Source organism: Gracilinanus agilis, chromosome 4, assembly GCF_016433145.1.
Source record: "Gracilinanus agilis isolate LMUSP501 chromosome 4, AgileGrace, whole genome shotgun sequence".
NCBI classification, from domain to species: Eukaryota; Metazoa; Chordata; class Mammalia; order Didelphimorphia; family Didelphidae; genus Gracilinanus; species Gracilinanus agilis.
In genome coordinates this window covers 81,437,965-81,464,153 of record NC_058133.1, presented here as the reverse complement: position 1 = coordinate 81,464,153, position 26,189 = coordinate 81,437,965, and the positions used below count along the sequence as shown (strand labels likewise).

Genomic DNA, 26,189 nt, shown 5'->3' with positions numbered 1-26,189 from the left:
GAGCAGAATCATTGTGTCAGACCCGGGGTGATCCTTCCCAGCTCCTCCCTGACGTCATGGGCATGCCTGCCATTGTTGGGATGCTACGGGGAAGTCAGGGTCCCTTAACTTTTTTCAGAATGGCAAACACATGCTATTCTTCCCTGTGCTTTTCCCAGCCAATCCTGAGTCCTCTAAGGCTTCATCACAGGAGCCTGTGGCTCGCGTGCTGCGGAGCCTCTTTGCCCTCTTCTACACAGGCTCTCTCTGGGCACAAATCCTCCCCCACTTGGCAGCGTCTGACGGTTTGTGCCCTCACGGAGCTGAGGACTCAGACGGCTGAAGTGGAATCCCAGGGCCTGAACCTGGTCTTTACACAGAAATTTAACCAGACACTAGAATAAGATGATTTCGGAAAACCTAATCAATAAATCTAAGTTAGAAGCAGTTGAAAAGTTGGGAAGACACAGAGTAGTAGCAAGATGTTAAAAATGTTTTCCTTACCCACTTTTACAAGTAATATTTTACTGACGTGAATTTTTAAGGAAATGGAGACAAACAAGGTAAGTGACTTGCTTAGGGTCGTAATTCATTAGAGTCCTATATGAAATGAGTACAAATGGGCACATTTCTTGGGCTACTTCTTATTTGGCATATACAATGTTGGTCCCATGGTAGACATGCAAATCCTGCATGGGTCAAATAGTTATTAAATATACAATGTATGTGAAGCCACAAGGAAGATCAAAAATATAAATAAGTGGACCAAGTCCTTGAGAAATTTTGATTACTGTATTAGAAGATTTACATTACATTAGAAACTTGAAACTTTTATAATGCAGTAGTAATAGCTTGCATCCTGATGGCCCTGGACAATTACCAAGTACTTTCTCACACATGATTCTTTTTGATCCTCACAACAACCCTGTGCTACAGATAAGGAAATAGTGAGGAAATTAAGTGGTTTGCCTAAATACTAGGCTAATAAATGGATGCGGGATTAAATCCAAGTCTTCCAACTCCTAAAATACTTTTTTCTACTATCTCACACTGTTTCCTCATACAACAAACTCTCACAAATTTAAAACTGTAATACTAGTTGAAGTGATAGAATTTATTATTTTAACGTACAGATTAAGTGGAATTTTCCAACTATCACCTAAGAAAGATGACCCAGGGTGGAACTACTTTGGTGAATAGTTAACTGAAAGACTATAAAAAAATTATAAATCCTAAGTAAATGAGTATTTTGAAACCTCTTGCTCACTTAATCATTATACTCAATTTGTATAAGTAATCTTTTTCTTGGTGTTCTGGTAAACCTTATCGATCTTTCCTTTTGAAACTAATAAATTTCTAATTTGAGAAAATGAGGTTTTACTATAATTTGCACTGTTACAGTTAAACATCTAAAAATTAAGGTAGATACTATTAAACCTGAGTGGGAATAAGATTATTATCAAGGCAAAGTAGACCTGGAAATAATTTATTTTATTGTTGATATGTATGTTAATGGCCCAATAAGCCAAAACATTTTGGATATGCTTTGCAGTGCTACAATTTCTCATTTTTATATTAAGCCACTTATATTTCTCTTAGATGGAAGAAGTCAGAAGGCTGAACCAGGAGACTATACACACACATTATTTGTGTGTGTATATATAAAAATAAAAGCTTTTGAAACACATAGGTTGTGAGTTGATTATTTTTTTTTAAATAAAGACAGTACACTCAATGATTTATCAAATGCTTACATTATATTCTGTAAAGGACAACAGTCAATAAATTCACTAAATAGTGTAAAGAGATTACATTCTCCCACACTGACATGAACACACACATACATTCTCTAAACATAAACACAGCTTAAATTCACAAATACCTCTTTCGCTTTAAGACTAAAGTTCTATTAAAAATCACAATGGGAATTTAGTTATTTGATGCAACCACTAATCTAGTATTTTTTTCCAACAAAACCCAAGTATTTATATCACAGAACCCAGGTTATAGTCAGTAGACATGCATTAATATACAACTGAACATTACACCAAAAAAGGTACTGAATACAAAATTTCTCTTAATTTTGGTGGCTCTCAATTTCATGGCACATTACAAAAAAATTTTTTTGTAAAAACAGGTTTTAAATATTAGAAAGAAATGGTAAAAAAAATTATTTAATAAAACTATTGAGTTTTCATGTAGGGCTGAAGCACTTAAAACTGACCCCAACCGTCAAAACGGACAGTTAAATATTTACAAGTATTAGCTTCGATTACAAGGGAACTAGAGAATTCCTTTCTTCCTTTCAAAACCTTACGGGGTTTAGTTTGTCAATGGAATAGTTTTCTGTAAATACTGTAACACTAGATCTCAGAAACATACCTGGATATGTGGCAGGAATGAGAACATGCGAACCTTCTTTTTGACCACCAGTACAAAGCCTTGTCTCACCCAAATACCTAACACTGTACCCCATAATATAGTAGTACCAAATTAAGAATAGCAAATCGCAACTTGCTCTTAGATGGTGCTACTATTCTTAACAAAGCATTCTGTACTCTAGCAGAAACGGGCTTGAGTTTTGGAGGGTTTAACATACTTTTCTGCGGCTCAATAGGAGTTGCAAATTATGTTCTAGCAACCAAAAAACAACAAAAGCTATTGGGGATAAGTTAGAAAACAAAATGATAAATACAAACTTTTCAAACAAACTTCTGTCAGTATCATGCTGTTCTCAGAACTTACAGCCACAAAAAAGAAGTGAGGGCAGCTTATTGAAATAGTACAGTATTTTTCATCAAGGTTAAAGTGCAAGTAAGTATATCCCAGAATCTCTGGTATTACAAGAGGGTTATCAAATACTATAAAAAAATGACTGTCACAAGGGACTAAAAAAGATGTTTCAATTCTGATCAAAAAAGTGATCCCTTAAGTTTTACATGTGAGGACTATCTATTTAGGGCTAATTTAACTCCCACCCCTAGTAAGATTTGCAAATATTATACCAGTGTCTCTTTATAATGTTGATTTGTATAATTCACAAACTACTGCAAGAAATCTAAGGCTGGTACAGGAAGAAAAGTGAAAAAATAAAATGACACTGCTTGACCGTAAAGTAAGCAAAACCAATTTTTAAACAAAAATGCTAGCTAAGAAGTTTTATATTATAAAGAGAATCCCGTGAAACAAAAAATTTAAGCACATTTATTAAGTGTTGATCTTCACAAAGATAACCTATTTTACCTAGGACTATAATAAATAAATCAGGTCATCAGGAAGGAGATTATATATGTTCCTCCAAAAAAAAAAAAAAAAAACCTAATCACAATTATAATACCCTTAGCTAGCAAAAATATCATCATAAACCAACCTTAACATTCTTTAGTTTTAAAAAAAACTTGACAGGAAAAAAACCACTAATTAAAGGTTGCTATTAAGTATGAAGACCCATTAAATCTTCCTTTGCCAGATGAGAGCCTCAAAGGGATCCACTGCTTCGTCAGTAAAAAGACACAATTTAGACAATTTCAAAAGAACGCACTGGATAGCTTCATTCAGTCCCTTTGAAAAAGAAAAGCTTAAATAAAAAACAAACACAAATTCTAATAGTGTAAACAAGTCTGGCTCAGCAAGGAAACTGAACGCAAATCCAAGATTATGTCCATGAAAACAATGATGGTGCATCTTTAATATTAAAGAAACCAGAGCTATAAAAAAAAGTTCATTTTCAAAGCCATCTTTCCAAAGCTTATTTGTGCTCCTTTGTTGGTGCGTAATAAAGTTCCATTGGTTTGTTCACTTTCCAGTATTTCTCACTGACCAGTTCCAAGGAAAAAGAACCATTTAATACCTAAGAACAAAGAAAAAACATGTTAAATGGGGAAAGGAATATTATAGGAACTAAAAATTTGGAAACTGCAGGAGAAGAAACAGTGTTTTTAAAAAACAAAAACTAAGTTAGTTCTTATGTCTAAAATCGTATTTATAGGCTAAAAAAAAGTCCTGCCATTAGCATAGCATATTATAAGAAAAAAAAAGAGGTTCCATAAAAGAGAAATTCTTTTTCTTTTCCCAATAACCTAACATGTACACTTTCCTTTCAAAAAAGGAAGCTATACTTATGGCAATTCTCTAGGAATGAATATATTCTAAAACCATAACATTATGAATTGCTTTCACTAGCCTATATTTTTACCCATTATTTCTTAGATATACTATTTTGCCAAATTCTTTAAAGCATGCTATGAATAAACACCGAATCTTCTAATAAAACTAGCTCCAAACCCCTTTATGAATCAAATTCTCTTTTACTGCTAACTTCCTTCTGTTCCCTCTGGGTCAGTGTAACTATAGGAAAACAAAGCTTCCGTTTCTGATCTAATAGGCACTCAAATAAGATTATAGAGAAAAGTTCTAAAGGAATCCTACAAAGTTTAGAAAATAAATTCCATAGAAATTCTTATGTTATAGTATAGTAGTAGTTTTAAAAAAAATCTCAAGTATAGGGTTCCAAAGACTCTCCAAGGTATACTGTTCAAGTCACTCAGTGTTAAAAACTGCATAATTTGATGCTATAGCTTCTCTTATCCTTAATTTTTATTTCTCATAAAGCCAATAGTAAATAGAAGAACCATTAAATTACTCGGGAAAAAGGAAGAGATCAAGTATTCAGAGTAAATGAAATATGTGGCAACTGCAATAAAGGCATTAAGACCTGAAATGAATTCAAGAATCACATGATAATTTCCTCAAAAAATCTTAGGTGCTGATGGAATAAGAAAGGGATCTCTAGATAAAAGAAAGGTAACAGTATTTTCTATAAGACAGGTGGGGGTTCTTAATATTACGTTACTAAGACTATCCCCTAAAAGGATTACATAATAATCAAATAGTTTCAGGTACTTACAGTGAACTGTCCATTGGCTGTAGCAATGTAAATTGTGTACTGCTTCTCACTTGCTGTGTCAAGGTTCATCTGGTTTGATTCTCCCTTACTCCGAAGTTCTTCTAAAGCTAATCTCACAGCTAGGTATTTGGATAAGTGATCAACGGTCGCATTGCCTGAAGTCTTTATATATCTGTAAGAATAGGAATTTTAAAAAAAATTTTAAGTACTGAAAACAAAAATAATCCTCAAAACCTAATAGAGTATCTACAATTTGAGGTATAAAACAAATGACTATCTAAAAAGTTGACTATGAAACAAATTTCTCATTTTAAAATTTTATAAGAAATATCTCTGCATTTCCTATAGCTTCTGCTTTGCCTACCCCATCCACCATATTGACAACCAACCCTCCATTATTCAACTTCAATAAATAACCTACAAAAAGTTTTCCAATTCTCTATAGCTTGGGAGAGAAGTTTTCTCCATTTAATTCCTGTCATTTATATTCTTATACAGTTTTGCTCTAATTTATATTATAATTATCTATAGGTGCTTTTCCTCCTCCTCTTTACCCCCTCCCACACTGTAAAGTTTTTGAGAATAAGGACTGTATATATCTTATTTGTCCTTGAATAGCACTGAATTGATTGCATAGAGTATATGCTTAATAAATGCATGGTAAATTAAAGAAAGGTAGAGATAATGGCAGGAGCTTCCTGGTCATGAAGTACTGGACATTATTTAACTTTACTTTCTCTGGTCCTGCCGTCTCCTCTACTCAGTGACAGTGCAAAGTGAGAAGACAGATTCCAACTACAAACACACAAAATGGAAAAAATCAGAACACTATAGACTGCCTGCATGCCCTCTACCATTAATTAGGATTCAAAACTTCAGATTTCTCCCATTTGTAACAGAACAAGAGTAGGAAGAACAAAGGATTGTGAGGCTCTGGAATTCCGCTAACATTTTTATATCAAGGATTTAAGTCTCATAAACTCAATTACTTTAATTTCCAATTTGCTAAATTCAAAAAACTCAATCTAAAAATATTCATTAAACAATCACAACATAACAGGTTAGCTGCTAGATGTGGGACATAAAGACCAAGAAAAAAAAGGCCCAACCAAAAAAATACCCCAGGAGAGGGTACTTGAGTTACACTTAAAAGAGGGACACTGGGGATTCTGAAAATCGGAGGTGAGAAGGGAGTGGATTCCAGGCCTGTGAAAATGCAAAGAAGCAGGAGGTAGGACATCAGGATGAGAAGCATCAAAAAGCTATATTTTAAAGTAGCAAAACTAATTTAATAATAACATTAGAAAGGTAGGCTAGAGTTTAGTCAGGAAGAAAAAGTTTCTATTTGAGTCTAAGAGTAAACTGGAAATCAACGAGTGGGGTAAAAATATAATTGGACCAATTCTTTAGGGGATATTGCCTTTCGAACTGTGGAGAAAATGGATCAGAAAGGAGGAAGGCTACAGACAAGGAGGCCAATTAGGAGGCTACTGTCCAGGCAATAGTCCAGCAAAAAGTGAACTAGGTTAATGGCTACGTGAATGGAGACAAGGGGGCTGATGCAAGAGATATTATGGAGACGTTAATGATAAAATTTGGGAACAGAATGAATGTGTATAATGAAGGAGGAGTTAGGATTCAAGGATAACTGCAAGGTTGCAAAACTGTATGACAGGAAGGAATGTCTACTTGATATGACTATCTACTGATAATTAGTCCCTGTTAAAAAAATATATACCTAGGGCCAGCTAAGTGGGGCTCAGGGGACTGAGAGCTAAGTGTAGAGATGGGAGGTGCTAGGTTCAAATATGGCCTCAGACATGTCCTAGCTGGGTGACCCTGGGCAAGTCACTTAACCCACACTGCCTAGCCCTTACTGCTTTTCTGCCTTGGAACCAATACATAGTCTTGATTCTAAGATGGAAGGTAAGGGTTTTAAAAAAATACCTAACATATCAAGGCCATTTAAAAAATTAAACAAGGATTCAATTTAATAAGCATGAAATACCTCCAATGTATACAGCATTTGATAACAGGATGCTCAAGAGTTAATTTTCATTCTAAAATGAATCCAAATACTTCAGGTTTTTTTCCTTAGAGCACACTCACCTTGTTTGTGCACTGTCGTCTTTCTCCATGAGGGTAGGATGAGGCCTGAAAACTAATTCAATTTCACTAGCACCATCCATGACGGGGTCTATGGCCACTGTGGCATTGTTGTTATCAAGTTCTAATCCAGAATCATCTGATGTTTTGGTCCTTTTGTTACTAGGCCCTGCTTCTTGATTACTGTGTGTTGACGCATTGCTACAGTGTGAACTGTCCCCATTATCCTCTGCTCCACTGCCGTTTTCAATCTGTTGTTTCTTTCCTCGCTGTAGCCTAATGAACAAAATTATATATTACTAATTAGCTTTATTAAAAAGCAAAACAAGAAAGTAGCAAGACTTGTACTTTAACACTTAGATCTTGACAGGGAACTTTCCTAAAGGTATAATAAAAACATTTCCTCACCACAGGCTTGTAAAAGATATACCAGAGAAATTGGAAGGCCATATATAATAGCCCTTAAACATTAAAATTCTTATATTACAAGTGATAGAACATCAAAATTAAAAGAATTTCTAGCAAAATGAATGTTTTCTTTTGTATATATTATGAGTTTTAAAAGACAGATAAAAAAATCAAATCCAATATTCATTTTCAGGTAAGAAAAAGTACATTTAAGTTAAAAAAAAACATAACTAATATATTTTATCCTGCTTTATCTATTTCTATTTAACATAGGATATTAAAATTAGTTTATTAGAACTATTATCATCCCCATTTAACCAATGAGGAAATTGAAGGTGCAACAGGTTAAGTCAGTGATGGGCAAACTTTTTAAAGAGGAGGCCAAAGGAAAGGAAATGCTCATCTGTCAGTCTGTTTCTAAGGCAACTCTTTCCAAGTTTCATTGTATTGTATCCTACTCATTGTATTCGTCAGGTCAGGAATAATGTTGCTGGCTGGGTAGAACATTTCAGCCCCACCCCTCCCCATCTGGCCCACGGACCATAGTTTGTCCATCACTGTGTTAAGTGATTTGCCCAAGTCACAGAGTTAGGAAATGTCTGATGCTGGATTTGAAACTGGATCTTCCTGACTCCCAAGTCCAGTTCACCACCAAGCTGCCAATGAGCATGGCAGGCCAAGAAAAGCTAAAAACATCCCTCAAGTAGTTTGAGATTTAAAAATTGCATTGTTGAAAGTCCATACATGTATACTGAGCTACAATGAATACACACTGTAAAGATATATCTAGAAATCCTAATTCCCTAGTGATAATAGTGAATTTTTCAGATAACAACAATTAATATTCAACATATATTCTTTTATGGTTTGCCAAATGCTCTTCACATCTCACTGAGGGTCACAAGTACTCAGTGAGATAAATGCTATTATTAAACCTATTTTACAGGAAAAAAAACTAAGATTAAGTGGTTTTAAGTCACTGTCTGAATCGGGAACTGGTCTCAGGTCTTCCTAATTCCAAATCCAACACAACAGACTATGCCACTTAGATCCTTTCACTTCCCTTTTAAGTGGAGAAACTTCATTTTAACCTGCCAGAGTCATTGAGCAAGGTATAAGGACTAAGGAGGATGAAATTCCGATGCTGATACAGTAGATACAGTGATACCCTCAAGAACCAGCCAGATATCCTGGGCTTAGTGTGCCCTTCCATTGACTCCTCCCAGACCAGTGATGGGAACCTTTTAGAGACCGAGCACCCAAATGGCAGCCCTCATGCTGCATGTGAGCCCCTGCTTCACCCAAGACAGGGGAGGGAGGAAGCACTGCCATTGGCTGCTGGGCAGAGGGGTGGGTCATGTGAGGAATGTCCTCAGGCACATGGAGAGGGGGAGGGAGCAGCCATAGGTTCACCAACATGGGCCTAGCCTACTGCTATTCCATCTTAGCATTTCTTGTGTCTTCTCTCCCTGGGATCCCGTTTTCTGACTTCATGCACACCTCCATTAGTGGGTCTTATTTCTTCCCCTAGGTTTAACTTCTTCAAGTATCACCTCTGTAATAACCACTGCTGTTTGCCTACTCCTTCTTTGACTGTAATCTTACCCACAACTGAAGACTGCCAGGAGAAAACAGACACCAAAGTATTCTGTATGAAACGAAGATAAATAATGGTTTGTGCTCAAGTCAAGGATGGCTCTGTTCCTCTCCTACCCCCAGGAAGTCCAGAAATGGCTCAAAGATGTTTTTCCTTGAGTTCCAGGGGCTATTCCCTTTTAGCTTACCTAATGGCTGAGATTATAAGAAGTCTGTCACCTAATAAAGAGAAGCTCCACTTGACTCTTTTTAGATCAGATTATAAATAAATCAGTCTGGCATAGATGTTTTCTCCACTGAGCTTTCCAAACCAATCAGACAATTGTTAGGGCCAATTGCAGAGGATCTAGAAAACTCCTAGTACTAGGACATTCTTAGTGTCCTGATATCAAAACAACAGGTATCCCAAGGGAAGGTAAAAGAAAGAACATGAGTCTTAGTAAAAGGACCTGCTTCAAAGTCTTGCCTCTATTTCTTGTAAGCTGTGCAACACTGGACTGATCATCACTTCATCTCTAGGAGCCTTGGTAATCTATATTTAAGTCTCTCATTCCTATTTAAGGAAATACACGAGAAGCCATAACTAACCTACCCCCTCCTTCAGTCTGGGTAAGTCATTCACCTCTGAGTCTCAGTTTCCTCATCTATAAAATGAGGGGATATGACTAGATGGCCTTTAAGGTATCAGCTAGCTCTACCTTTCCATGGAAAATGTAAAACATTATGAAAATGGAAGGTACTACTTTTACTATAAAATGATCTAGACAGAAACTATAATCTATCTACCTGATAGGTCTTTTATCTAGCTGTTAGGCTAAGTCATTTAACCAGAATTTAGAATACTTGCTTTTGCCTTTAATTAGGTGCTTTGAAAAAGTAAAATTATGATTCTTTTCCTCCTAAATCTTAATAGACAAATCTAAAATATAGTAACACAAAAAGAAGAGTAGAGGAACATCTGAAGGTAGAAAGTGGAAGAATAAATCAAGTGGCAAAAACCTGTGAAGCTAGGATCATTAAGCACAGAATGAAATCCAAAGCCCCCTACTCCCAAATAATTATATTTAGAATGCAGTGGTTTTTTGGTCTACCGCTCCCTTTCCAGAAAAAATATTACTTAGCGCCCCTAGAAATTAATTTTTTTAATAGCAATTAATAGGAAAGATAAATGCACCTGTGGCCATCACCTTTCCGCTGGATCACTGCAGAACTCACCAGGGGGCAGTGGTGCCCACTTTGGGAATCTCTGATTTAGAGCAAGAAAAAGAAAAGGATAGAGGAACACTGCTTAGGTAGTTAGGTAGAACACTGCTTAGGTATGTTATCAGATAAAAAAGAAAAAGCAGAACTACTCAGTCTCTCTCTTTTTTTTGCATTCATCTTCTCTCTCAAAGATAATAATACTCAAAATTAGAAAGGATAAAATAAATATCCTTCTTTTAAAAAAATTTTTTTAAATTTAAAACCCTTACCTTCTGTCAGAGCACAGAAGAGTGGTAAGGGATAGGCAATGAGGTTAAGTGACTTGCCCAGAGTCACACAGCTGGGAAGTGTCTGAGGCCAGATTTGAACCTAAGACCTCCCCTGTCTCTAGGTCTGGCTCTCAATCCACTGAGCCACCCAGCTGCACCCTAAAATAAATATCCTTAAGAAGTATAGTAGGAGCCTACCACCTAGCCACCATAAATGAGTTTAATTCTCCAGACCATCTAAATTATCCTAGAGTCCTGAAAGAACCCACAGATGCAAAAAACGTATTACTGGACTGCACCCCACCCTGTAGAATCCCTTTAGGAAACAAGTGACCATCACAGCTTTCTAGATGATTCTCCAATAGCTAATGCCCTCATCCCCCAGGCTACTTTGGTTTTTCTTTTGTACTTATTCACTGTGTGTGTGTGTGTGTGTGTGTGTGTGTGTGTGTATATGTATGTATGTTGACTCCATGATCAGAATGTTAATTTACTTAAGTATGAATTTTTTTCATTTTTTTTTCATATCCTCAGTGGCCAGCACACAATAATAACGCTTAATGTTTAATAAATGCTTAATTAATAAATTGAACCTAGAGGTATAAAGAGACTGAATTAAGAAACAAAGATTTGAAAAATTAGTTTAATTCTAATCTCCAAAATAATTCTGGTTTAGTTTGTTCAACAGACAGATGAGCGTTTTCATCTATACCAAGAGAGAAGCATTTAATCAATCATTACCACACTAACGGAATATCTTTAATGATATACTACAGTGATACACTACAGTGTTCTACACAAAATCTTCGACATCTTTTTATCAACAACTTGGATAAAAACATATATGCTTAACAGGGTCAATGAGGGGCAGCTAGGTGGCTCAGTGGATAAAGAGCCGGGCCAGAAAATGGAAGGTCCTGTATTCAAATCTGGCTTCAGAAACTTCCTAGCTCTATAACCCTGGGCAAGTCACTTAATTGCAACTGCCTAGCCTAGTTATTATTGATTCTAAGACAATGAGAAAGCTGAAAATAATTTGCCACCATGGATAACAAAATCAGGATTTTAAAAGATGAGCCCCCATAGGCTAAAACGAACAACATTAAATCCAATAGGGGCAAACTTGAAATCCTATCTATATAGCTTGTTGTCTGAAACAAATACAAGATAGAGGGAGTCTAAGGCTTTTAGTCAACTAATTTCAATATAAGCTAACAATTTTGCTTAAAATGTTTTTGGGTAATATTTCGTTATATTAGTATGGCCAGCCAGATTGAGAATAGTAGAAGAGTCTCCATCTATTTAGTAGTGGTCAGATTCCATACCAAATATTTTATTCAATTCAGGGAGCCATATCTAAAATGAAACATTAGTAAATTAGATTACTTTCATAGAAGGGCAACTGACAAACAATTTAGAAATCAATTATCAATCACTACATGGCTTAAAAAATTAATGATTTTTACTTGTAGTCAACTAAAAGAACAGAAGTAATGGAAAACACTGCCTCTCTAAAGCTTCAAGAAGCAACTCTAGATCAATGGTAAAAGTCAGAGCGAAGTATGATTCAGTTTAGTACTAACAGTGAACATTCTTCTAACAAAAGCTATCCAAAAGAGTGCACACCTAAAGTAAGGCAGTGAATCTCCTATCAATAAAAGTGTTCAAGCAGAAGCAGGATAACAACCTGTCAGTGGCTAAGAAGACTCTTACTTTTAGAGGCTGAGGAGATAACCTCCAAAATTCTTTAAACACTAAGATACCATGATTCTACTAATAAAATGCAATCATCTACTCTTTCTTCTCATTTTGATAAACAGATTACTATGTCAATTTCATGGCCATAATGGAGAATACATTTTATTTTAAAATCACTCAAAATTTCAGATAATGATAAGACTGTGAGTCCTTGCATTGGAATCAACCAATGAACATTTATTAGACACCTACTAAATGCCAAGACCTATGTTAAATCTTAGGATTAAAAAAAAAATGTTCCCTGCTCTGAAGTAGGTCACTGTTAACAGTGGAAACAAATGCAAGTAACTATGTATATATACAGCATAATTCAAAGGCAAACTCCATAATGTATTTTATGAGAAAAAATAGCCAAACTTTCTCTTTCTCTCATACAAATTTTAAAATGAAAGTTACACTAACTCTAATTCCATTATTAGAACCACAATACTGAAAGCATTTTAAAAAAGAAAGACAAACACCTGTTACTGGGAGAAATGGAAAAAAACAAAATATTCAACAATTAGAGATTGGCTAAATAAACTGTAGTATAGTAATGTAATGAAATATTATGATGTAAGTAAAGTAGTAAGCAAGAGGAATTTAAAGAAATCTGGATAGAAATACCTACATGAAATAAATTCAAAACTTTCAAAAAAAAATAGTATAAACAATCATGTAAAAGAATTATAGACCCAATCATGTGACCCTGGGCAAGTCACTTAAACTGCCATTGCCTAGTCCTTACTGCTCTTCTGCCTTGAAACCAATACTCAGTATTGATTCTAAGATGGAAGGTAAGGGTTAAAAAAAAAAAAAAAAAAAAAAGATACAGAAATATCAAGAATGAGGAAGTACTGAGTTATTATGAATATCCTATGTTGAAATTCACTTGTTCAAATGTAAATATCCACATAGTATATTTAAATGGCTTTACTGATATTTACTTTCACAATAAGGCATTCTTTAAAAAGTCACACATATATTATTTGTTATGTTTTTTAAAGTTCCGATTTAATGTTTAGTGACACTTTTGATAAATTGCTCACTTGCCAGACAACCACTGTCCTGTTTGCCACACACCTGTTCATGGCCTGTATCTTCAATCCCTCTTCAATGCTGTGACTGAGAGCTTGTTGGTTATTGTGTTTGCTGATCCTTGCTAATACTCTCTCTTGATGAGCTTCATATTCATCACGACTTGGATAAATTTTACTGATGAGAGCATCAAAGTTTGGGTCTGGCCTTAGTGATCTTTTGGAAACTAACTTTTTCCGACAAGTAGGACATTCTTTGTTCCTATATGAAAGGAAAGAAAATTAATTTATAAAATGCCTATATCCTTAGGTTAAAAAAAAAAAACAACTTGGTCTACAATTGGCTTTTAACTTTAAAGAGCACAGAACAAGATAAATTTTTGAGAAAAATACTTTTTTGAACATTTTCTTTCTAATTGGATTTACTGATATGTTTTGTTTTGGACATGTATGTTATTTTACATGTTTTATGTGTACATGTGTGTATGTATGTGTGTGTTGTTATAAACCTGAGGACATAAATTACTTGGAGAGGAACTTTTTATTTGACAAGAATTTTGGGGAAAAATTAATGGCAGTTTGGCAGAAATTAAGTTCATACTAACTATTTATAACACAAACCATGATAAGCTCAAATTAAATGTATTATCTTATTATTAAAAACCTTAAAAAAAAAACTAGAAGAGAACCAAATAAGTTCTCTTTCACACTTGTGCATACAGGACAGGTCTAAAAGGGATTATTTACTTATTTACTGAAACACACACACACACACACACACACACACACACACACACACACACACACATGCTAACTTCCAAATATTTTCCACCCATCAAGTTATTCCTTGTAACAAAGATTTTAAAGAAAAAAAGCAGGTTAGCAAAACCAATCAATAACATGACCCACATCTGACAGTATATATTATATTCTATGCCCATAATCTTTTTCCTCTGCAAAGAAGGAAGGAAAATAATTTTTCTCAATTCTTCTCCAGGTTAAAGCTTGATCTCTATAATTAACACTTTATTTAATTTCCTATATCTGGTCTTTCCATTAAGATTTTTGCAATCACTATGTATATTCCTTTCTTCTTCTGTTTATTTCACTCTATTGATTCATATAAGTCTTCATAATGCTACTTTGAATTTAAATATTCATTTCTTAAACTACTATAATATGCCTTATATTCATATATTGCAATTTGTTTAGTCATTCTCCAATTGATGTGCATCTTCTTTGTTACTAGTTCACTGCTGTTAAAAAAATGAACCTCTTTTTGTATTTATATCTTGGTGCATGTAGAACCTTTTTGCTTTTGACCTCTGCATATGCCTAGCTGTGGAATCTTTTGGTCAAATAACAGGGACATTTTAGTCACATTTTAACATAATTCCAAATTGCTTTCTAGAATGCTTAGATATAGCAATGTGTGTGCCTATCATTCTACTGTTTATCAGCGTAGACTATTCTCTTATATCATCTTTCCCAATTTTCCAGAGGTAAGGTAAAACTTAAAGAATAAATTGTATTTATCTTTTGGAATTTAGTGATTTGGTATAATCTTTTATATTAAGAGTTTGTAATTCTCTTGAGAATTGTTTGTCTCTGTTTTCTTTGTCCACTAAGTCAGAAAGAAATGGCCCTTGGTCTTAAATAGCTGTTGGCTCCCAATAAATCTTAAGTAACAATTCCTTATGAGAAATATTTTTATGCAAAGATTTTTCCTCAAGCAATAATTATCATCTCTTCTTATCTTAGTTTTCTTAATTTTATTCATGTAAAAAGCTTTTTAATTTCATGGAATCAAAATTATCTATTCTTTTGTGATCCCCTCTATCCCTCGAGACCTGTCCTCTAGGTACAACTATGAAAGGTAATCAATATGGTTCTCTTCTCTTTTTCATGGTGTGACCTTTAATGGTAATGCAACACATCTATTTTGAGCTTATTTTCATTTATGGCATAAATAGATGGTCTAAACCTAATTTCAGTCAAACTGCCATTAATTTTTCCCAAAGGTTCTTGTGAAAAAGGAAGTTCTCTGGGTTTGTAATAATAGCTAGCATTTACATACATTTTGCAAAGGACTTCACAAATATCATTTAATTGAATCTTCACAAAACCCCTGGGAATTAGGTGCTATTATTCTTATATTACAGATAAGGAAATTGAGATAAACAGAATTGAACTTAAGAATTTGAACCCTTCCTGACTCCAGGTCCAACAATTTATCCACAGATCTATCCAACAGTATGTAATTCAGTTCAGTGATTTCTGATTCTTTCTTACCTAATCTATACTTTCCTTTTTTATTTATCTCTGGTAAAAGAAAATTAAATTCTTCCATAATTACTGTATTGCTATATGCATTTTTGCAGTATAGTTACATTTTTGCAATCAGTTGAAGGTAATTGGCATCCTGAATTTGGAAGAAAGAAAACTGAGGGGAAGCATGAAAGTTGTCTTCAAGTACTTGAAGAACTATTATGAAGTGAGAGGCTGAGGCAGGCAGGGGGTGGAAGAGACTCCTTCTAGACATAATAGGTAATGAGTAAAATGACAAATTTAGGCCTGATATAAGTAAAAAATTATATATATATATATATATATATAACAATTTATATCCAAAAGTAGAATAGACTGCCTCCATGAGTAGTGAGTTCCCTTTCCTTGAAGGTCTTCCAGATCGCTTTCCAGGTATATATATATTTTTTAAACCCTTAACTTCTATGCATTGGCTCATAGGTGGAAGAGTGGTCAGGGTGGGCAATGGGGGTCAAGTGACTTGCCCAGGGTCACACAGCTGGGAAGTGTCTGAGGTCGGATTTGAACCTAGGACCTCCGGTCTCTAGGCCTGACTCTCAATCCACTCAGCTACCCAGCTGCCCCTCCAGGCATTTTATAATAAGGATTTCTTTTGTGTAATGGCCACTGAGGATCCTTTCAACTTCCAAATTCTATAATTCCTTTATGAAGTTAGATGAAATGTTATGTTATGGAACATATATTGGTTCATTATCTAGTTTCTTTAAGTATAACGTAATTTCCTTGTTTATTTCTCCTGATTTTGTAAATGTTCATTTTGCTTTGTCTGATAAGATTACAACTTATATTTTTTTCATAATCACCTGCTACACAGTAACTTCTAATTTCTCATTTCGATCCTATATGTATGTTTAGGTTTTTTTATGTGTTTCTTAGAGCAGATTGGTGGGATTTATTCTTATCCATTTTATCAGTCTCTGAATTTTAGTGAATGGTTTAATTCATTATTATGAATGCTTGGCTTTGTTTTTCCTCCAATATATTTCTTTTATATTGACCTTAGCCCTTTCCTCTTAACTTACCACTGTGACTTTGTATTAGATTTGCTAACATTATTTTGATGAGTCTATTTCCCTGGGCCCTCCTCCCCACCACCACCACCCATTCCCTATTTATATAACCTATCCCAAGTTCTCTGAATTTATTTAAATTGTTGATTTACCTATTGTCCCCTTTTGGTCTCTTATTTTAAATATTGTTTTGCTTATATTTTTTCAAAAAGCTTTCTTTTCCTTATTTCCTCACAACTTTGTTATGCATCAGTCTTAGAAATATTATGAGGGAAATGTCAAATAAAAACAATGCTACATGCTGGCTGATCACTGTGTCCAAAGTCATATGGTCCAATCATATGTCCCCAGCTAACACCTTAAAATGTAACTCTCCCTAAAGACTCTCTCACATCCCCTTCTTTTTCAATAGAATGCTGTCCAGGGAGATACAACTTTTTCTCAGAAGAAATACATATAATTTAGTATATGTATTTTCCCCAAAAGAAACTCATTATAAGACCCTTGCTTCTTTCTAGAAATATACATATACCTCTTTTCTCATGGGAACATTCTTTTATGGAACCTTTTCCTCTCCTCATCTGGGATGAGACTTCAGCCTTCTATTCTACCATCCCCATCCTACTACCATCCTTCCATGTTCTCCAATAGCCCCTTCCTTTTATTAAGAACTTATTATCTCTTCACTGTTCAAACTATGGGGTTGGCAAAGATACACCACCTGCTTCCTCATTACTTAACTCCCTTCTCTCCATTTGTTCAATTACCCATACTATTATTTTCTTCCCACAAAGATATTGATTCACTTACAAAGAATAAGGATATTTATTCCATTGGCTACTCAATTCAACTCTTGCATTCCTTCTCTTGATATCTTAATTTCCCCTTAAATCTTTAGTCCTTTAATTTCTTTGTCTTGATAATCCTTTTATTTTCTCCTTTACTACACAGATTAATTTTTTTTTTAAAAAAGAGCTAATAATTAATTTACCTTTGTTCTGTTTGTTGTTTAGGATATTTGTAAGAGGAAAATATCAACTTATCTCTTTATTGGGCAATAATGCCTCAAATACTTCTGTTGAAAGTTTTTTTTTTTAATGATGAGTCTGAGATATAGGGTACAGGCTTGTGCCCTCCCCCTTTGTTCTTTAGAATATATCATTCTTTTATGTGCTTTCATTTCATATGACTATAGAATAATCTTGAGTTCTTTAAAATGCCTTTCCTTATAAAGATCTTTCTGCTGGCTGCTTGATCCCCTACTCTAAAAGACTTCGGATGTTTATATTATTTTGCATATCTTGTCTTTTAGGTCAATTATTTTGGCTTGTAGAGAATTAATATGTTCTTTGAATATTGTTGCCTTTGGCATCTCCAGCAACATACTCTTCCACATTAGTATTTTTGTTCTCCATAATGTATTCTTTTTCTTAAGAAAATGACTTCATTTTTTCCTACTCTGCTGTTGGTAGTTTTTAATTCTGCACTGAGAATTTCAATTTTTTAAATCTAATACCTTTCTTGACTGTTTTTCAGACTACAGCAATAGTACTCAATTAAGATGGACCCAGCTTGTAAATAGTTTCAAAAGGTAAAAACCAATGGCTTGAAGAGGGGAGAGATTTAAGGCAGGGAGGGAGAGGCATTAAGAGATTATTGCAAAAATCCAAGGTGTGGCATGAATTAAGGTGGTAGCTATGTGAGTAGGATAAGGAATTGAATGTGAAAACTGTTGTAGAGAAACAACAAAATCTGGCAATTGTTTGAATGGATAAGAGTAGAGCAGAAAAGGAACTCAAGGGTATCACTGAAATTATAAAAATGGGAGACTAGGAGAATAGCAGTACCTTAGACACCAAAAAAGTCTGGTGGTAAAAAATTCTACCCTGGATATGCTGCATTTGAGAAAATGAGAGATCAGTTATGAAATAAGCAACTGGTGATTCAGGAATGTAGGTCAGTGGGAGACTGACAGACTTAGGAGTTCTCTACATAGTAATGATAAGGTCATCAAGAGACAACAGTAAAGAGAAAGAAAAGCCTAAGACAGAGCCTTGTGGAAACCACCAGCAGTTAGGGAGTACACTATGAATGATGAACCAAAAGGGAAACTGATAAGAAGCAATCAGAGAAGGAAGGAGAAAACTTGAAAACCCAGAGGAGAGAATGTATATACAGGAGGAGAGGGTGGAGGTCAGCAGTGCCAAATACAGCAGACAGATCCAGAACAGTAAGAGTAAGATCTTCTCATCAGATCTGGCAATGAAAGGATCATTGGTAACTTCAGCAAGAACAGTTTCAATTAATTAAAGTCAGAACAAAGGGGAGAAGAGAAGCAGAGGCAGCAAATATAGAGAGCTTTGTAGTCTTGGTGAGAAAGACCATCTCAACCTCACTGTCAAGAGACCATGGGAAAGGGGGATAGAATGTATAATAATGTGAAGGGTTTTTTGAAATGAAGGCACACTCACATCAAATGGCCTCAATTTTCTCATAAAATAAGAGGAAAGAAACTCATCTGGGGGGGGAGGGGAAGGCTTAAAGAGAAAAGAGAAGGTCTGGAATAGCTTTTAAGGGTACTGAAATAGGGAATCAGTTATGTAGGAATAAATGGATTGTCTTGCTGCAATGCAAGCCCACTGAGTTAGGTAGCATGAATTACTAATTTCTTTAGCAATTCCCATATCAGTGACCAGAAAAGGTGTTCTCTCTCATGGGATGGGGTTGGGGAAAGATTCAGACTGTGAGAAAAGTGGGCAGAGATTCCCACAACCATTCACTGAATCACAAGCCTTACAATTTATACTTACTGCATATTGGGTTGGGAGATAGGGAACATTGAGCAAGAACTCTAAAAATTTGTTTCCCAATGCTATTTAAAAGATTTTATTTTGTTCCGTGTCTGTGTTCTCTTATGAAGATTTAGCTTCAGTTTCTCATCTCTGATACATATGTCTTCTCTCTGAGTTTTGTTAGTTACCAATAGCAACCATTTTGTAGGTCTAGCCCCAAAACAAAGACTTTAAAAATGCACCAACTCTTGCCAATAACTAAAAATTTAGAGAATTCTCCATGATTTTATATTTCACTAAGAACAAATTATGCTTACAAGAGACAAATGAGATATTCAAAAACCAAAATAAAAAATTATCTTATGGTTAATTTTCCCAGACTGGTGGTACACATACAAAACACAAGAAACATACTCATGTCTAGATTTATTTAAAAATCTGTTATCAGCTTGCCTTAAAATAGTATATGCCATGCTCCAACGTGTAAGAGGGAGATATTTCATTTACACAAACGGGATGTAATTTTATACACTTAAAGACTAGAAAAAATATGGCTTGTTTCCTTCTCAACCTTCCCAAAAATCACATCTTATACATACATTCTCTGAGATAACATTGTAAGAACAGAACCAACTCTTAAAACTTAGTCTTTAGTATTTTTCTCATCTTGGGATCAATAAAATTGTTGATTATAAGCAATCCCAGAAAGTATGTTCCTTTTTATTTCCAAATAGAACTATTCTCCTGTATACTTCTTATGAAAATTACACATTTTATCAACAATCCTCAGAGTACCAGAATACTTTCTAATAGTTAAAGGATTTTCCAATTGCCATGCAACAAGGTTGTAATACACCTTAAGAGCCTAATAAAATATTCCAACATACCCACTTCTGAGGGCTGTGATGATACAGTCTGCACAGAAGCGATGTAAACACTCTTTTGTGGTCATAGTATTCTTCAACATATCCAAACAGATTGGGCACATTAATTCACTATGTAGACTTCTAGGTGATACAACAATTTCCAGGCCATCAGTTATTGCTTCCTATAGATCCAAAATAAACAAATAAACAAACAAACAAACAAATAAATAAATAAAAGGAAAAACTTGAATAAAATGCTCATATTTTTTCACTATAAATCTCTGAAATCACAGATTTCTATAAATACATATAAAAGACAATTAAATAGAAAGCAGCATTATAGTAGAAAAAGCACTAAAGTGAGAATTATGAATTTATCTATTAGGTTCACAGTGATAGTTCTCCCTCTAATTAGGTTTCATTTCTCTCTTATACAAAATGAGATAATTGGACTAGATAAGGTCATTTCCAGTTTTAAAGTTCTATCATCTAAATCAGTGGTTCACAACCATACCACAGGTAAATAAAATAACTAAATACAAGTATCTCTTCTATATCACCATTTTCCCTAACCCAGACTTCTCTGGTACAAAAAGAGGAACAAAAAGTTTTACTTGGATTTTCCACATGGTAGGGCACCTCACACCCCTAACCTCCAATATGCAGAAGGGATACTTATACTCTACTACAAACTACTCTCTCTTATACAACCTCAACCCAGAAACTCAAGGAATCAAGACAGGATAGCTGAAGGCAGAAGAAAAAGAGTACAAAGATAAGAAGTCATTTTAAATTCACTGATTTTAGGGCTTTTAGTAATAGAAGCTGTGCATACTGTTAAAAAATGTGCCTGATACATTAGGATACAGTAATACTTTGGTATATCCCAAATTGGCATGTTATCATTATTAACTGTTCCTACCTCCCACAAAAAATTATTAGGTAAAATGACATTACAAGAGGCAGTTGGGCTCAGAATACAACTAACCATCTAAATTGCATTACCAATGATTATAAAACTTTAGTTATTAAGGTATGGCAAAAGACAGGTCAACAGTACATAAACCACTTTTTAAACACTACACAGATTTATCTAATTTATGTAAGTTTTCTATTTTCGAAATATCAAAAAAAGTTAAGAAAAAAAATTTCCTATAAGTATACCAATTTCTTATCTATCTCAATGTTTCAAATTAAGTTTTTTCTTGTTTTACATTACCTGAGGTGTTCGCTGTAATTCATATAAACTTAGTTCCCATGTTTTACTTAAAGGCTGAGTTCCATTTGTCTGCACAGCCTGGGACATTGCTGAAAATAAAGTAAGAAAAGTAAAAGTTTAGTTATTTGAACAGGATAAAAATATCATAAAAGTTAATCCTTTTCCAAAATCAACTTTACAAAATTTTCCTTAAAGAAGTTAAAGTTGCAATAAATACTATGTGGTTAAAAAAGATAAATGCCAAAATTCAAATTTGACCTAAGAAATATTCACTGTGCTCTAGAACTTAAAGAAGGGTTTCTTCAAATATTAAAAAAGGGGGAAAGAGTTGGGAATGGGAAAGGAGACATTAAAAAAATCATTCAGAAGTTTTTGTTTAAGATAGTAGGCAAAATGAAGAATAAAAGGAAAAATGGTGCTAAAATCCAAGGCAGTTCCTTTCCTCTTCAAATCTGTTGAGCAGAAGAGATTTTCTATCTCTTATATAAATTTCTACTAATGGTAGAAAACTTCCACTTTTTCATTTTATTTTTTAAAAGTTTTCTTTTCCCCACAATTACATGCAAAAACAATTTTTAACATTAGTTGTTTTTTTTAATTGAGTCCCCAATTCTCTCCCTATCTCCCTTTCCTTCCCGCCAAATGAGATAGTAAGGAAGCTAATATAAATTTTACATGTGCCAATCACGTAAAACATTTTCCCCCATCACTTTTTGTGGAATAAATGAACAAAAAGAAATCAAGTGAAATCTAGTATGTGCTTTTGTCTAGATTTAGACTCTACCAGTTCCTTCTCTAGATGCAGAGAACAGTTAAGTCATTCACAGTTGTTTATCGTATAACATTGCTGTTACTGTGTATAATGTTCTCCTGGTTCTGCTCACTTCACTCTGCATCAGTCCATGTAAGTCCTTCCAGGTTTTTCTGGAATCAACCTGCTCATCATTTCTTATAGGAGGATAGTTTCAATTACTTAATCTAAAAACCACTTGTTTAATATCTTTTTGCCAGTATCAATCGGAGAATGGCTTTTATTCTTATACATGACTCATTTCTCCATCCTGGCATTGTGTCCAGAGGCTCCTGCTGTGGCCTCAAGAACTGGTGGGCTAATGCACCTCTTTGCCTTGGGACCCAGGACTGTGACTTGAATCTGCATATGGACAATGCAACAGAGTTCTGAAGCCAGAGCCAGCAAAGGGCCTCCTGTAGTCTCCTTTTGAACAGTTGTCCAACCCTCTTACTATCCATGGGCTGAGAGCTTCAGAAGCCCGTGCTGCTGATGCAACTACCCCCCAAGTCCTGCGCTGGCTTGCCAAGGTCGGGGCTTGCCTTAGCACAACAGTCTGTGCTCCACTCCCACCCTGGCGCAATAGGCCTTTCGCACCAACTTTCAAAAGTTAGCTGGGGATGAAAAATTGTTTCATTGGGATAAAAAAACCTGGAAAGACATATATGAACTGATGCAAAGTGAAGTAAGCAGAGCTAGAACATTGTACATAGTAACAGCAATATTGTATAAAGAGCAAATGTGAATGGCGTTTTAGCTATTATCAGCAATATAATGATCCATGACAACTTCAAAGAACTCATGATGAAAAATGTTATCCACTCCCAGAGAAAGAAATGATGGAGTTTGAATGAAGATTTAAGAATATCATTTTCCACTTTTTTTTCTTCATGGGCTTTATTTACTTATTTTTTACATCTGTCTTCTAACATAATATGATGAATATGAAATGTTTTGCATGATAGTACATATAAAACCTATATCGAACTGCTTACTGAGGGGAAAAGGAAGGGAAGTAGAGACTTTGGAACTCAAAATGTTAAAAACTGTTTTTAAAAGTAATTGGGAAAAATATCACTGAACTAAATTTTTTTAAAATAATGAACATATTTTAAAAGTCTACTAACAGCAAGTTAACATTTCTGTTAGCAGGTAAGGTGGCTCAGGGGACAGAGAACCATGCCTAGACACAGCAAGTCCTGGCTTCAAATCTAACCTCTTGTATTTCCTAGCTGTGTGACCCTGGGCAAGTCACTTAACCCCACTTGCTTAGTCCTTACTATCCTTGCCCTTGGAACCAATACTCAATAATTCTAAGACAGAAGGCAAGGGTTTAAAAAAAATTTTTCCCTCTAAGCCAATTAACAAAATGAGAAGCTCTTGGAATATATACATATACACACATTTATAGTCTTCATTACCATAAAAGTTAAATGTATAATAATTTTCCATACTCAAAATGGTTCTTACTTATATTTTTAATTGGTTATTTTTTAAACATTCCCAGAAGGAAAAAAGAAAACTTGAAGACAGAAAGTAATTTTATTAAATAAACTGAAAGAAAGCTAGGGGCATAAGAAAAAAAGGGAAACATCATCCTTTATTTTTAGCCATTAAATACATTTGTATATATAAATTGTGATGATATAATTTAATCTCAACTGGTGGTTATCATTTCTATTGTTCAAATATCAGTTTCAAATTTCTTGGGTCCAGTTACTCATATAAATCTGCAATCCATTTTTCTATAATAAAAAACAAGGCAGCAATTTTCAAATCATTTTGTACTTGGATTAAAAAAATTAATCCTTTATTCATCCAAAAATTTTCATCAGAAGAAAAGGTATTTGATAAGCTATTCTCCAGATGTAAATGATAAATGAATAGGTAGCAAATAAAGAATTAAGAGACAATGAACAATTTATAACAAAAAATCAGTAATCTGATTATATCTAACTGGTGAGAAGAGTTATGGTGATTGACTGTATTTTGATTTACTGTCACAATCTGCCAAGTAAGCTGCAAAAATATGCTCTATCAAGAGAAAAATACATTATACTAGAGAAGAGTTTTCTTTTGAGACAAGAATTTTGCTTGATCATTTTCAATTCATTTAATAAAATGATATTACCAAGTAATCACTATACAAGCATTCAAGTGTTTCTTATATGCCAGGCATTGTTCAAAATGTCAGTGATAAAAAGCAAAAAATGTCCCTGACCTCAAGGAGCTTGCATTCCAATAAAAAAGACACTATGTATACAAAGGAGTACATATACAAGATTGTACATACAGACTAGATAACAAAGTAATCTTGTGGAAAGGTCTCCTGCAAAAATAGAAGCTGATGAGTCCCCCAAATGAAATGGTATGGAGTAGAGAAGATGACTTATGACAGTCTATGGGACACTCATGGTTAGCAGGCATTCGCAAGAAATGTGTCCTAAAAAACAGCATAAAGGAGAAAAAAAGATGACTGACAAGTCAAAAACAGCAGAGATGTCAAGGGAGATGAAGGTTGATATAAGGCCATTGAATTTGGCATCTAAGAATTATTGGTAACTTTGGAGAGAGCATTTATCAGTTGAATCATAAGGTCAGAAAGTGAGGCTAATGGGAGTTAGGAAGGAAGGAAGAAGGAAGTAGACAGCTTTCTCAAGGAGGCTAGACACAAAAGGGAGGAGAGATGCAAGATGAGATCAGGAATGGACAAAGTGAGGGTTCCTGAGGATAAGGGCAAGTTGGCTGTGTCTGTTAGTCATAGGAAAACAAATCCTAGACAGGGAGACACTGAAGATTAGTGAGAGAGCAGGGATGACAGAGGACATGATCTGCAGGAGAGGATGGTCTAGAACAGACTTGCTACTAGGCCTACCAAATCTACCCTTCATGGCATATATTCCACTATTTCTCTCCAGCCAAAAGTCTGATTTATTACTTCTAAATACATCTGACTTGTACATAGAAAGGGCTCAATAAATGCCTATTTGATAGCATATGGCATGACTGTTTATAGCCCATATTATTTATTTAGTCTCAAATTCCTGGTAAAATACTTCATTTTATGAAAATAAACTTCATACTATGAAAAGTTTGGAATTTCCTCAAAGTAGAATTCAGTATTCTTAATTCACTCAAAAATAATTTATTTTAAATATGTTAAGTGATATCGCTTTAGTATTTAGGATCATAATAACCTATATTTAGAGCTGGAAAGGAATGTGATCCAACTCTAGCTCCATTTTATAAATAAGAAACTGAGGCAGAGAAGTGATGATTTGCCCCCAAAGTAACCCAGGGTGTCTGGCAGTAGTATATATAAACTTTTACCTTTTGTCTTAGAATCATCATTGTTCCAAAAGCTAAAATCAACATTGGTTCCAAAGCAAAAGAACAGGGTAGGGAAAAAAAAAAAAGAAGAACAGGGTAGGCAATTGGAATTAAGTGACTTGCCCAGAGTCATATAGCTAGGAAGTAACTGAGGCCAATGAACCCAGGACCTCCCATCTCAAGGCCAGGCTCTCAATCCACTAAGCCATCCAGCTGCCTCCAGCTATAGATGACTTCTACAAGGTTCCTGGGGCCAACTCTAAATCTGAAGATCTAAAGAAGCTTATCTTGTTCTAGTCAGCATCCTGCTTAGTCTAGGACTGCCTTCCTTCCTTTCAGTTCAGTGGAGGAGAAATACACCTAGTTAGGGAAAGGTTGCAAGGTGAGGAAAATGATAGAAGAGTAGTACTGTGGCAGAGCCTGAACCATATGCTGATCATCAAAATCCAAGGAGCATGTGGCCAAAGGCGTGATTTCACTGCCCCTCACAACAAAACACTCCTAGGGAGCAGAGCAGAGTCTCAGACCAAACCATTTTCATTCTTAGTGATGTCTAAGCAGGTATGACTTGAGAGTCAGGAGAAAAGTAGAGCACTGTGTGTCTTACACGGGG

The 26,189-nt window shown here is 34.8% G+C and overlaps 1 protein-coding gene across 1 annotated transcript; it reads right to left on the bottom strand.

Moving 5' to 3' along the window:
- Nucleotides 1-3,462: 3,462 nt before the first annotated feature.
- Nucleotides 3,463-24,579, bottom strand: RNF2 (ring finger protein 2). Its single transcript, XM_044672548.1, has 7 exons — nt 24,540-24,579; nt 21,457-21,545; nt 20,259-20,419; nt 13,288-13,503; nt 6,995-7,267; nt 4,886-5,057; nt 3,463-3,829 (listed from the first exon to the last, which is right to left on the bottom strand). Exons 2-7 carry the CDS (start codon nt 21,541-21,543, stop codon nt 3,728-3,730), a joined length of 1,011 nt encoding a protein of 336 aa, XP_044528483.1. The 5' UTR covers nt 21,544-21,545; nt 24,540-24,579; the 3' UTR covers nt 3,463-3,727.
- Nucleotides 24,580-26,189: the final 1,610 nt, after the last annotated feature.

What these genes read in the sequence shown, in the direction of transcription:
- RNF2 (XM_044672548.1), bottom strand. Translation starts at nt 21,543, where the DNA reads ATGTCCCAGGCTGTGCAGACAAATGGAACTCAGCCTTTAAGTAAAACA. An exon ending in AATTACAGCGAACACCTCAG is followed by an intron (nt 20,420 to 21,456) that starts GTAATGTAAAAC and finishes TTGGATCTATAG; the next exon opens with GAAGCAATAACTGATGGCCT. An exon ending in GACGACAGTGCACAAACAAG is followed by an intron (nt 5,058 to 6,994) that starts GTGAGTGTGCTC and finishes CTATTCTTACAG; the next exon opens with ATATATAAAGACTTCAGGCA.